The sequence below is a fragment of the Agelaius tricolor genome, unplaced genomic scaffold (assembly GCF_023055355.1).
Source record: "Agelaius tricolor isolate 1412-34295 unplaced genomic scaffold, bAgeTri1.0.p SCAF_2, whole genome shotgun sequence".
Taxonomy (NCBI): Eukaryota; Metazoa; Chordata; class Aves; order Passeriformes; family Icteridae; genus Agelaius; species Agelaius tricolor.
In genome coordinates this window covers 75,826,568-75,840,000 of record NW_027269262.1, presented here as the reverse complement: position 1 = coordinate 75,840,000, position 13,433 = coordinate 75,826,568, and the positions used below count along the sequence as shown (strand labels likewise).

Genomic DNA, 13,433 nt, shown 5'->3' with positions numbered 1-13,433 from the left:
TAAATGTCAGGAATTCAGACTCCTTGTCTGAACCAGGCATCACCTGGTTTTGATTCAGTAGTCATTGTTTCAGGTTCATTTGCTCACACTCTGTCCAGTGCCAGAGAGGTAAATTCACCTTTGGAAAAGAATATCTATGCTATTTGCAAACACCTTTTCTTTAAACAGCCTTTATCTCCACAATGAAAAATAACTGTCAGTAATTTAGACCACTGTACATGGACATGTACACACACACAGACATATTTATGCATACATCCAAATGACCTAATATTTTTGCATTAGCATTTTGTATTAGCATTTCATTCTGCTAACAAGAAAGATAATGAAATGTGATGTACCTGGATTCTCCTTCTTTTGCTATACTAATATTTCCTTATTATAAAATTTATTTATTATATATTATATTCAAATATTTATATTTTTTTACTTTATATGTATCTATATTTTATTTATTTTATATTCTTTAGTATATATTCTATTTCTATATTACAATATTTCTTTATTTCTTTCATATTAATGAAAGTTTCATTTTGACAGCTTCATGCTTGCTTGTATTGTGATCAGTAACATGGTGTAATTCTGCTCCAGTTGTACTTGCACAGTTTCCACATATTGCCATGCCTGCTGACCTCCCAGCTATTTGCTTCCAGCTAAATTGCCAGCCATGTGTTTGGTCCATAGTACCCTTTATTTCCCTATCTGAAAACAAATGCACATGTACAAACATCCCCATGTAGACTTTTCCAAAAAGACACCTTCCTCCCACGTGGAATAATGCTGAAGCCAGCCAGCAAATGCCCAGGTGCAGGAATTCCTGCTTTGTGCAGATCTGTTTGCAGCATTGAAGTTTATGCTTTAATTGAATGAGAATTACCATGAGGGTGTCAAACTTATTCAAGTATCTTTTTCAAAGGCCAGAAGAACCTTCACTTTTCTTCCCTTTTTGAGGAGCACATAGAGATCTGACTCCAGATGTGACCAAAGCCACCACAGAATATTTCAGTATCTTACCACATGATCTGTATTGATGTCAGCAGTTTGATTCTAACACTATTGGTTCAACTTTTTTATTAAAGTAGACATCAGTTAACTATCAGACTGTACAGAACATGAAAAGTGATACATAGGTGCAAGATTTTAATGAAGTGGTGAAGTACTAAGCTGGCTCCTTACATGATTGCTTAATGTGTCCTACATTGTTTGGTATGTGATTTTGTTCATTGGACAGATTATTTCTAATTTAACAGGTCATTACAGCTTTAGTGTAATTGTGGGAATAAAACCACATAAAATACAAGAATTTCAAAATAAATTTTACATCTCACATTTATGCAGCAACTTATTGCATTTAAAAATTACTACAGTAATTAATTAAAATTAACATAAACACACACACATCACAGGGAGCTCGTACTGAGACAGCAGCTGGATTTGGTGTGCAGAAACTCCCTGTCCCACACAGCCCTCACCATTGTGACCATTCATTGCTCCTTCCCATGTGCAAGTAGTGAAAAAGAGCAGCAAAGATCAGGCTTGGGCACCACAAGCTTTGGAAACAAATCCTTTCTGTTCCCAGTGCTGGCTGATAGCCCCAAATTCTACCAAAGAAAAGCCAGGCTCGAGATGCCAGCTCAATAGCCTGGACTGCGCTTCATACACCCCTGCTGCTCGTGTCTTTCCAGCAGATGCAGCTATCACAGACAGAGCCTGACCTCACTGTGGGATTGAACTCAGGGATTCCTTCCTGGGATGCTCTAGCAGGTACCAGCAAAACGGAGCACCCTCACTGAGGTGTGCACACAGCACCTTGGACAACAGATGGCCACAATGTCACCTTGGTGACAAGATGGCAATCTTCATACAAGGGCATATGGCCACAACTACCGACTGCCTTAGTCCTGATTTAAGACTATCTCCTGTCACTGGCAAGATCCAGCTGGGAGGCCTATCAAGGTTGAGATGATGCACTTCAAATACAGAAAAACAAGCAAGACAAACAGGACTTCGAAAGAACCTGAAGAAAGGCAGCCAGATTAATCAGAAGTCAGACAAACATAAACTGTGAGAAGAAATTGAATGAACTCAAGACTCTTAAATATGAGATGGTGGCCAAAAAGCTGCAGTAGCACCCAAACATCACTGCAGTGAATGTCTACATCCATGATCAAAATTCTGTTAAGAACAGGAGCAAAGTGCCTAGAAATGTTGGAGAATCCCCATCATTAAAGCACAGGAAAAGCAGGGGGAATGGTGCAGCTAGAGTTGATCATGGATTGGAAAAGGGAGAAGCCAATCTCTCAAAGCCTCTGCTGGTCTATATATTCTGTCTTTAGGTAGTGACCTACGACACTGCACTTCCAGCTCATGCTCTATAGAGTTCCACACATAGCTAAAATATGAGAAGGACTGGACTGCAGTTTAACTCTGTGTTGATTTGCCTGTGAAAAAGTGAGGTTATACAAAAGCTAGATTCTCAGACTACATAATTCAATTTAACTTCACTACCTTGGAAATGCATTAATTCAATGAAATTGAGGCTAAATTACACCAGATAGGAATCTCACTCCAAATTTATGCCACCGATCATATTTCATCCTCCTCTTTCAACTGACAAGGAACATCAGTCTTAGGTCAGAGCCTTATCTTAGGTCAAACTCTCAATTCTCATGCACTTAAGCTTCCATCTTCAAACACTCCTGTTTGCCTTCATCAAAATTCTTAAAAATAAAACGTCTCCATTTCTGTGTTCTCCAGCACCAAAACATACACTTGTCAATAATTTTGCCCATTCTGTTGCTTTCATCTCTTAAATATTCAACCAGAATTGAGTATTTGCTTTCCTCTGACACTCCAACTGAGACAGTATACAGCTTGCTTAAATAAATAAAAAAACCCCCTTTGTTCTGTCATCTTTGAGAAATTCTGGATTTCCCCAGTTTACCATGAAAGGAAGCACGGCTGGTATGAAGAACCCAGATTTTTCCCAGTTCTGCAATACCCATGACATTCAAAACTCTACCACTGCTAACCACAAGAGAAGAAACATCTAGAAAGCACTGAAGCCACAGGGGCGTAAATGAGAACTGTATGAGCTGCTGAATAGCAGTGTAAAAATCCAGCAAAGTTGTTTATGAGAATTTTATACAAGAGTCATTAGAAAGGGAAATATATTGGTACTTTGGAAATTCCCACACTGTGTCAAAATGACATTCAAACTTTTAGATGTTTCTAGTAAAGTTACACCTATCATGGAACACTCCAGGCTTGCCCAAGCCACTGTTTATTGAGTGAAATACATGAACTTTCATTCAAGTCAGTGAGAGTGGCTAAATCCTGCAAACAGAAGTGCAGAGCAGCCCACAGAAGAGCCGTGCAAGCTGGCGAGCCAGGCTTAGCTTAGCAGTCTGGGGCAGTGCCAATGCTCACATCACATCTGGACTGATCCTGTGCAGAACACATGGCTCTGGTGCCTCTGTCCTACCCACCACTGCAGGGGATGATGTGCTTCTTTCTAAGAGATGCTCTGCCAAAAAATTAAACATTAGCTGACATAGGTATTAAACTTAATACCAGCCTGAAAACTAGGCTTGTCTGAACCACACCATCTGATGCTCAGAGGTTTGCTAGTATGGTCCTGGTCTCAATGGATTGGTCAGCAGAGATTGAACCCAGCTGTCTTTAAAATGTCAGGTGTGATTTTCACATATAACATGAACCACTGCAATATAAACAAGCCCTAACATTACACATCTCCTAAAAGCAGTGTTGGACCAGCTACATACTTGTTTTATCTGAGCAGATGTCAGCATCTGCTTTAAGTAGAGAGAACTGAAACATTTGTGTTCCTTCCCTGTCCCCAGCCCCCAACCTACTCAAAACTGAGGGATAACACTGAGTGTCAGATTTTTCAGTGGCATTTTATACCAAACCAGAAAGACAGATGTTTTGATGATCCCACCCCCCCACCCCCCCCTTACAATCTGGGCAGTCAGGCTCTTTGCTAAACTGTTCACCCTCACTATTAAAATTGATTTGCAAAGCAGCACATTGCAGCCAAAGCAAGCACAGCAGTCATTACAGAATAGACTGCTCACACATGTTTCTGTACTTAGCCAAGCCAACTACTGATGAATGGGTCATTTTTTGTCAAGCAACTGTAAGGAACTGGTAAAGAAATAATTTGTGGCTCAGAACAGCCATGCTGACAGGTAGGCTTTGTCCTGGTCCTTTTCCTTTCCAGCAGCAGCCTGCTCAGTCAGCTGGTCCTCAACCAATTTCAATAACAGAAAAGCATGAACATTAGCTACTCAGTTGCAAGGTCTTATGTTCAGAAACTATGAAAATGTTTAGAAAGTAAATGCACGGACACTGAAGCAGTGGGAGTGCTAGTTAAACCGTGCTGAACTACTCTAAGATAAGTAAAGAACAATAGTTCAACAAAGGAGTTCAAGTAAGAGTCAGAAATTCTACCTATGCTATGTAATGTGCTCATTCTCAAAATCTTGCAGACCACTTCTTAAAAGTCAAGATCATTCTGAGTATTACACCTCTCCTATTAGTCTTCTTACTGTCTTGTGCTCCCTTAATTTTGGAATTTTGATCTCATCAACTTAATATGCTCAACTTCATTTTTTTTCCCTTGAAGACAATCTTGCACTCAGGGATCCTAGTTTTTCTGGGTTAAAGACAAAGCAAAACAGAATAATGAAAAAACCAAGCAAAACCAGGGGAAAAATCCAACCCAACCCAGAAATCAGCAACACCAACAAAAAATATAAAAAATCTGATCTACTTTTCTTTTTTCTCTGAAAGTTCTCTGAAAGGTCTTGGATTAGGAGGCTGTGTTATAATAATCACAAAAATCCCGAGTCTTGGTACTAGTCATCACTTTGAGAACTGCAGCAGACTGCAGTAAAAATCATACCACAAAATTCTCACACCAGAACAGCTTCAAGAAGCCTCAGCTAGGTCCAGGATGCATTTTACTGAATAACAAATCAAGGGAGAAACCTTGCCAATAGACAGGGAGTGGCCATATTAGTCAAAAATTGTATCTGATACATTACAAATCTGGCCTCAAATTCTCATCTCCATTCATAGTTACAACAGCCAAAAGAAATAATGACACCCACGAGAGAAATATTGTCTGTCAGGAACTGCATGGAGGTTATATAACAGCCTATAGTGAGCTTTCTTGCATGCATTGGAGCAATGTCCCAGCAAGGGTAAGGAATGAGGAGAGGTGCTCGGCACTCCCCCTGGACCTGCAAGACTTCAGAGGGTACACTGGAACAGTCTCAGATTTGAAACTGGAAATATTCTAGCTCTAGAAATTTTACTCCAGTGTCTTATGTGCACAGGAATCTGTGCTGCTGTAAGTGTTCTGCTCAAAGCTGTAAACAGAGAATTTATGCAGACTTAAAACCTAGACAAATGAGGAGCAATGTCCACAGAGATATCCAAGATATAATTAATACCAAAACAAATGTGGAGTTTTATTCCTCAAACCTGAAAAACAGAGTCTCATCTCTGAAGAAACACTTTTCAAACATTGGCAAACTGATTTCCTGTCCCCAAAGATGAAGGAAAAGTCCAGCCCATTCATCCAGAAGTCACCCCCAAAGGAATCCAAACCAGCCTGACTTAACAGGTAACTGTGAGAAGCATTGCTTTAAGTGTTTGGAGTTTGTCATAATTAGAAGCTGAAGAGGAACTTCTTATAAATCTAACTCAAATAAGCATTGTCATCATCTCCCTTCACAGTTAATCAATCACCTGTAAATACAAACTGTCAAACTTGATTTCTCTCTGATGGCTTACTAAAACTTGTGGCTCAAAACAGCCACCCTGATGACCACAGGGGTGAAAGTTGCAGGATCAGGACACTAGACCTCATTTCTAGGTCCAGGAGGCTTGTAACCTCCCTTAAGGCACACAGCCCTGAGAACACCTATAACCTTAACAGCCACATTTCATTAGAATGCAATTAAAAGAGTTGTTTGCCCAAAGTCCTGTTCCCAAGAAGTGAAAAACCTTATAATCAGTTCTGCTGCAGAAGAAGTAAAGATGTTGTTACATGGCTTTTTCCAGAGCTTTAACTGCTCAAAAATTATTCACAGCACACAAACTCTCTACACATTCCTTTGAATTCACATTTGCTTGTGGAAAAATGGGCTGTATGTACTGGCACATAAGTTCTTCCTCTGTCCTGCTTACGCTATATCAGTTCACTAAATAGATTTAATTTTGTTTCCTCCAAAGGTATTTACCTTTGTAATTTTGGTTTTAATAATAGGAATCTCTTGTATAAATACACATACAAAATGAAAGCTCTTTAATGATGCTATGTCAGAAAAATGCCCTTTCTATGAACAGTGCAGGAAAATGTCCTTGAGTATCTTAGATACAAAAGTCCAATAAATTGAATTTATGTCTCATTTAATCTACAATGGAACAGCTAGTGCTTAAAGGGTACATATACTTCCCCTAGTCCCTTTCTTCCTGAGAAACTTTCAGATGCTGAAAATCAATTCCTTTTGTCTCCTTGTTATTCATCTGCTACACATTAAGGAGAAACTCTGGGCATTCAGTGATCCCACAATGGTCTTTCATCTCCAGAGAAGCCTGGTATGAATTAAAAACTTACGCTCCCTCAAATTACAGATGCATACTGCAGCATGCCACTGACTTATGTGCTGGTGATTTCTGCCAGTGTTCTCAGCATGCTGAAGGTAGCTCATCTGCATCTCTCAACTTGACTGACTCTTCTACAACACTGCCCATCCAGCCCATGCAAAGTGTTTAGACATGAGCATACACAAATGTAGGTCCCCATGTAACAGGGACTGTCACCGACTCTTTTCCCCAACTCCCTGATGTTTAGAAGTTATTTTTAAAAGTGTGCTACAGTCAAGATGTTAATATACAAGCAATAAATAGTTCATAAAGGTAATGCTCTTTCATTTCAGTGGTCTTGAGAAATGGAGATTATCTACAAGTAACTTCTAACTGACAAAATTTCCTTGTTATGTTTGTTTTTAAGGGCAGTTTTAACTTGGGACTCTTTTTTTCTTAATAAGCATAAAATTTAATTGCTATCTAGACTGATGCAACAGTCAAACACACACTGCTCTTTCACTCCCAGCTTCCACACAGTCATGATGTCAGATGTCCTGTATCATAACAATTCAAGGTTTCCACTCTCAGGTCTGAAAGTACATCAAGGCTTAACATACCTATTCTTGTTTTACTCTTTGATCTCTCAGTCTATTTTTTCTTCTACCAAATGCTCTTTGCCCATTCCTCAACTCTGAAATATTCCCTGCAGCCAAAGCAATATATTCAAAATAAGGAAACACTTGCAAATTTACATTCACATTCTGTCCTACAGGAACCATCATCTTTTGCTAATTGCTTCTACATCCAATGCTTTTCCCAGACAAATTTTTAGCCACCTTGCTCTACAATCTCTATTATGAATAATTTCTTTGTTTAAATTAGATTTGTGTCAAGTGTTTTCCACTGAGCATCTCTTTATCTATTCAGTATGGTAGTTTGAAGATAAAAGCTTCTTTCTTTAAAAAGAAGCTACTGAAAAGTTCTCGGGGCTTTAGCTGGTCAGAGTGACCCTGAGATACGTCAGAAAGTCTCTTTTCCCAGCCTGGTGGTCGAAGAAGGAGTCAGAACTCTTCATTTCTCAGTCTCAAGGTTGTTTATTGTATCTTATCTATAAAATTCTTTCTCCTGGCCTGCCAAGGTCCACTCAGCAGGACAGTCAGAGGCACTCTGCCTGCCCCTGGGCGGTGTTATCTTTTTATGCTAAAAACTACATGTACAATATTTACAATTACTTTCCAATACCTATCACCTATGTTAGACAGTGAGCTTCTACTCTAAACCAATCTAGAAGTACCAACATCACAGCAGAAGATGGAGCCCAAGAAGAAGAAGGAGAAAGGCTGGACACACCCAGATTCCTCCATCTTGCTCCCTGAACCCTCATTCTAAAAACCCCAAAAAATCTATTTTTCACCCCATGATAAATTCACTATCATTCTACATAAAATTTCGTGGCTTGTAATTCTTCATATAAGGTTGGTAATTGTTTTTTCCAAGGGCTAAATCAAAGGCACAGGGGTCTTGGGCTCTGTGTCAAGGTCTCCGAGCCCCCTGACAGGGTCTCAAGTCCTCCAGGGCAGCCAGAGGAATTTCCTGGGTTCCAACAAAAAGTCAAATTAGAACATTTTATGTAACCCTGAGCAGCAGTTAAAAGGCGAGAATGGAGCTCAAGTTCACTAGCTATTTTGGGCTCAGATTACAACATAGCCAAGAGAATTTGGAACTTGGTGTATGCCTGACATACACATCCAGAATAGCTGTGCAAAGAGTTAATAGTGGGCTCTGATACCCTGTGCCACACAGATTAAAGCCAGCTCAGACACACCTATGGTTTGCAAGCACAGGCAACCCCTGCCCAGCAATGCCCTTACCTCACTCGAATCCTCCTGCTGGTTGATGACAGCCAGGGCGTCCTCTGCCGCCTGGCGCTTGGCTTCGGCAACAGTGCGCTCCATCTTGGCCCTCTCCGAAGTGATCATGTCGTGAGCCTTGCGCTCGGCCTCTGACACCGCCTTCTGCAGCTCGGCCATCGCCTGGCGCTTCACTTCATTGACAGCTTCCTCTGCAAAGCAGGGAGAAACCCGCATCAGCACAGCACATCTGGACACAAAACCCATGTCAGCACAGCACATCTGGACACACCTTCCTGGGCCCAACGTGGGAAATGCACCACTGTTGTTATCATTACGTTGAGATTACTTTCAATTATAACCACAATCGTCATTCTGAGTAGGACACAGAGGAACCTGGTTCCTCAAGCATCCTCAAGAAGCATTGAGGTGCTTCTCTTCTTCCCCATCATCAAATTCTCTACCATTGATAATGATTCTTGCTATTTTGATTCTCAGGCAGTACTTCTTTAGGTACCATAATTTCAGATCCCTGGTCCATTTTATATGCAATCTTTTCGAACACTGAAAATTAGTTTTGCAGCACAGCAGATATATGCATATACTTGACAACTATTATTGCAGACATATTACAGACTTTTTTAAAAATGTATTTTTAAGCTTGGGGAAATTAAGACAGGATTTATGGTCTTTAAAAACTTTTCCCCCATACTTTAAAAAATAAATACATGAAGTTAAAAAACCCCAAGAGTTTACTTAAAAAATTTAAATCACTGGTCTAGTATCTTTTCTTGGGCATACTGTTCATGAGGAAAAAAAATTGCTTATTAACATTAATTTGCTTATTAACATTAAAATAATAAATTAACAATAAAATAAACATTAATAATAAATTAACAATAAAATAAAATTGCTTATTAACATTAACTCCTGGTCTGTCTTTCAAATCTGTGTTTATACTTGAAGACTTGACTTCCTGGCTTTTCTGAGCTCTTGGGCACACCCTGCCCAGCAAGACTATAGAGCATAATTAACAGTGAGCAGGGGCGCCCTGCTTCATTAAACTCAAACCTTCATGCTTCTTGTAAAACAACCATGGTAGCATGAGTCCTTTCTTTGGTACATACTAGTGTCATGTCTTTTATTCCAGAAAACATGGATTGTCTCAAATTAGTTCTTTGGCTTTTGATGCAGGAAGAGTGCAAAGATTTTACTAATGAACGGTCTTTTAATTGACAACTAAAACAAGCAATTTCTTTTTTTTTTTAATTAACTGCTCTAATTAACAAGGAAACCATCCTCCCCCTGAATTAGTTTATCTAATTTTCATCTTTATTCAAAGCAAAATGACAATGATTAATTGAAAATTTAATAAGCGGTAATTATTAACTTGGCAAACCTAGTACCAATTAACACTCTATTAAAACTAATTATGACATGTTTCATTCAAGTGTTTGCACTTAATTGTTTCATGCACTTAAAACCCACCTTAATTAAATGTTCTGTTTAATTAAAGCCACAGATTTCTATTAAAAATGTTTTACTGTAGATTAAAATCTAAGTATTAGAAACGGTGTTATGTGTTTGAGTTTTAGTATTTAGTCCATGTACTTGTGTGCATGAACATGCAGACATAACTTTGATGTACAGATACTCAGTCACTCTCCTGAATTACATCTGATAGCTCTGCACAAATTATTTAAAAAATAATGTCTATGTGAAGTCTCCATTTTCAGTTATTAAGCAAATTACAATAAAGTCTTAACTTTAAGCCTTGTATTGACTAAAACTGAACTAAGATGAAAGAAGAGCTCTCTAGGAGTATGTATGCATGTTACATGTGTGCATATCTGCAAGAGATGTTTCAACTCAAGTTTTCAAGGGGGTGGGGAGGGATTTAGAAATAAAACTTATGCCTTTATTTTTATGAGGCCGAAAATATGCCCTTATATTACCCTACCATAAATGTTGTTTAGGGAAAGCCTCAGGAGAGGAAAAAATCATACCCTTCAACCATACAGCCAAGGCTTAATTTCCTTTGAATATTCAAGGTGAATTAAAATTCTATCTAAGTGACAATACAGGACAATAATTTTTGCTTACGATCAAAGCTACAGCTAGTCTAATTGTATATGCAAATCAGGCAATTTATATTTAAATTATGCATTCCTATTCTAGTCCCACAGGCACACGGAGATCAGCAAAGGGAATTGGTAGGACATTTGCAAGGTGCTTGAATATTTATTACCAACTGTAACCATTCACCGATCATGAGAAAAGAAATATACACAGGCAAACATACAGATGCAATTTTATTACCATTTTCAGAAAAATGAGGCAACTTAAATACAGGCGTTTCGTGTCTATGAACTGCAGTTACTGACAAAGTGGATTTCTTTAAGAAAATCTGTGTTCTTGTTGATATTTGCTACTAATAGAAATGATCTTTGAATGACATGATGCACTTTTGTTACATCATATAAATTTAGTTTTACAGTTAGGTGTTTGCAGTGGTTAGAAATGCCAGTTTCTTATAATAAACAGAAGCAAAATGCTCCAACATTTTTACACGGACTTCTAATTGCAGTTTTTCATCCCAGACAAACTACTTTTCAGTCTAAATATAGAAATTGAAAATTATATCATATCTTCTATATTGCATAAGATTTTTGCAACACTTCTTGCATGCTCTTGCATGAAGATGCCTGAAAGTGCTTAGGAGGCCATATGCCTGACTGATATTTTTTGACTGGCTTAAACTATGGATTGGATTTTAATATTTCCATTAAATTTGATGACAGAATTTGTATTGTGCTATACTAAGTGTGAAAATAAATAAGTTAAAATATGTCAGGTCTCAATGCACCATCATTATTTCAATATATTACAAACTCATGAACACGTAAAAAAACAGACAAAATTTTGTATCGTTGATCTTCTTTACAGCTTCTCAAGCTAAATACTACTGATATTTTATAGGCATGGAATATTGATAGGCATAGATATTTTACAGGCAAGCTTCATAGTTTAAGATATGTTTGTGATATGTGTGATGGCAAAGGAGATTTTTATTTGCCTTAACAATGCTGATCTATGAAGACCAAGAAAGACCAGCACCCTTCCTTTCCCTGTGCTTCCAGAAAAGGAAGAGTGATTAGATTCCAGTATCAGAGAGCAGAAATCTGCAAGTTTTTAAAACCAAGTACCTAGGATGCGTGTACCTGCATCCTCTGCCTAAGCATTCTTGGCACAAATTCACTGTCATTTTAGGAATGCAACTGAAATCTTCCACCCCTTTGAGCAGCATTAACACACAAGAGAACTCCAGGAAGCAAACAGCTTGTGTGGAATAGGCATTACTCAGCATGGTCTGAAGTCCTTGGAGCAGACTTAAGAGAGGTACTTATCTTTCACCCAAAATGATGATTCACCAGCCAGCTCCTGGTCTCCTCCCTCACCTCATCGACACATTTGTCCACATGATGAGAAAAGAAAGGTGGTGGGCAGATGTGCAGTCCTGCACCACCCCAACATTTTGCATCATCTCACTCTCAGGCTGACCCTGGCAAGGGTGGCCATTGGCAATTGCTGACAAAGAGTTATCTCAAATGGCATCAGAGGCCCATTCTCAGAGAGCTGGATTGCACCTTTACTGCCTTCATCATGAAACTGTGGACACCTCCAGTTTGAGACCATCCTCCTAAAAATGCAGGAGCATGGTTTATGAAAGCAGTATGCTTTCTAATGTTTGACTAGACTTAGATTCAGGTATGCATCCTGCAGAGTCACACTTCTTCTATTCTCCAACTCACAGGCACAATCACTTGATTTAAACTCACATCAGCCTGAAAATAAGAGACTGGAAATGGAACCAAAGGAAAAACTTTGTTTCAAAGGAACTGATGACATAGATGTTCACAAGATGACATCACAGGTCCTGTACACTACCATTCAAGAATATGTGCAGTGTGAATGGACATCCAACTTCATAATTCAAGTCAAAATCTTCAACTAACTTGCGTTAATTATGAAGAAACTTTTTTCTTCTAATGTATTGAATCCATGAGTCATAAATAACCTGATGCCAAATTACATCAAACCCTAGATTTTGCAAGAGGACTGAAGTTTTTGAAATGTAACAGAATAATGCTCCTCATAGCGAGATTTCCTGGGATTGCATATTTTTTTTCATTTTTCATTTGAAATGTTAACATAAATATGGCAATATGAAAATATTCTTGGGCACTGAGTTACAAAGGCTACACTCTCCTTGGACAAAACCAAGAACATGTACACAGTTTTGCTATTTTTCACAGAAAATACAATAGCTTTAAAAACATTAACATATTGAAAAATGTAGGCTTTATACAATAAACCCACATTACACACAAAACACAATTTCTTGTCTGATGCAACAAGATAACAGCATAACATTTTTACCTGTATGCTGTGTATCTAGTTTAAAATACATTGGAAAGCAGCAAGCATTTACAGGAGATTTGATCAGAAAGCATCAACACTGCTGCATATTTGCCATTTAATCATTAACTGCTGCTCAGACAGCTGCTGCAGACTTCATGGTTATACAGGTGTTCAAAAGCAGGGGGGCGTGTTTGGGTGTATAAATAGCTCCTCGACTATCTCAAAGGAGTTCAAGAGCTGCCTCCTGGCCCCTCTGAAAACAAGGAAGCTCTGATGTCAGTGTCAGAAGAGCAAAGGTTCAGCTGCAGCACCAGAGTGGGATCCTTGCCAGGAAACTCCTGTGCTCAGGCAGAGTTTCAGAGTTAAGAAAACTTTGCACAACCACAAGGTCTGCCCAGGGTGCTTTCCAGGCACAGGCAGATGCTGTCAATGCCCTGCAAACAGCCAGAGCAGCTGCAGAGATGCGAACTTGCTGACTTCATTGCACACTCCGCAGGTTTATGAGCACAGGCTTCACTGGGGGCTGACAGGCACAAAATC

The 13,433-nt window shown here is 38.9% G+C and overlaps 1 protein-coding gene across 5 annotated transcripts in view; it reads right to left on the bottom strand.

Annotated features, from left to right (window-relative positions):
* Positions 1–13,433, bottom strand: part of RUNX1T1 (RUNX1 partner transcriptional co-repressor 1) — a 114,718-nt gene that overhangs the window by 5,174 nt on the left and 96,111 nt on the right. For all 5 annotated transcript variants that reach the window (XM_071421612.1, XM_071421613.1, XM_071421616.1 and 2 more), the window contains one exon: positions 8,493–8,683. In XM_071421612.1, coding sequence (XP_071277713.1) covers positions 8,493–8,683 — 191 coding nt within the window. The remainder of the gene's footprint in view (positions 1–8,492; positions 8,684–13,433) is intronic.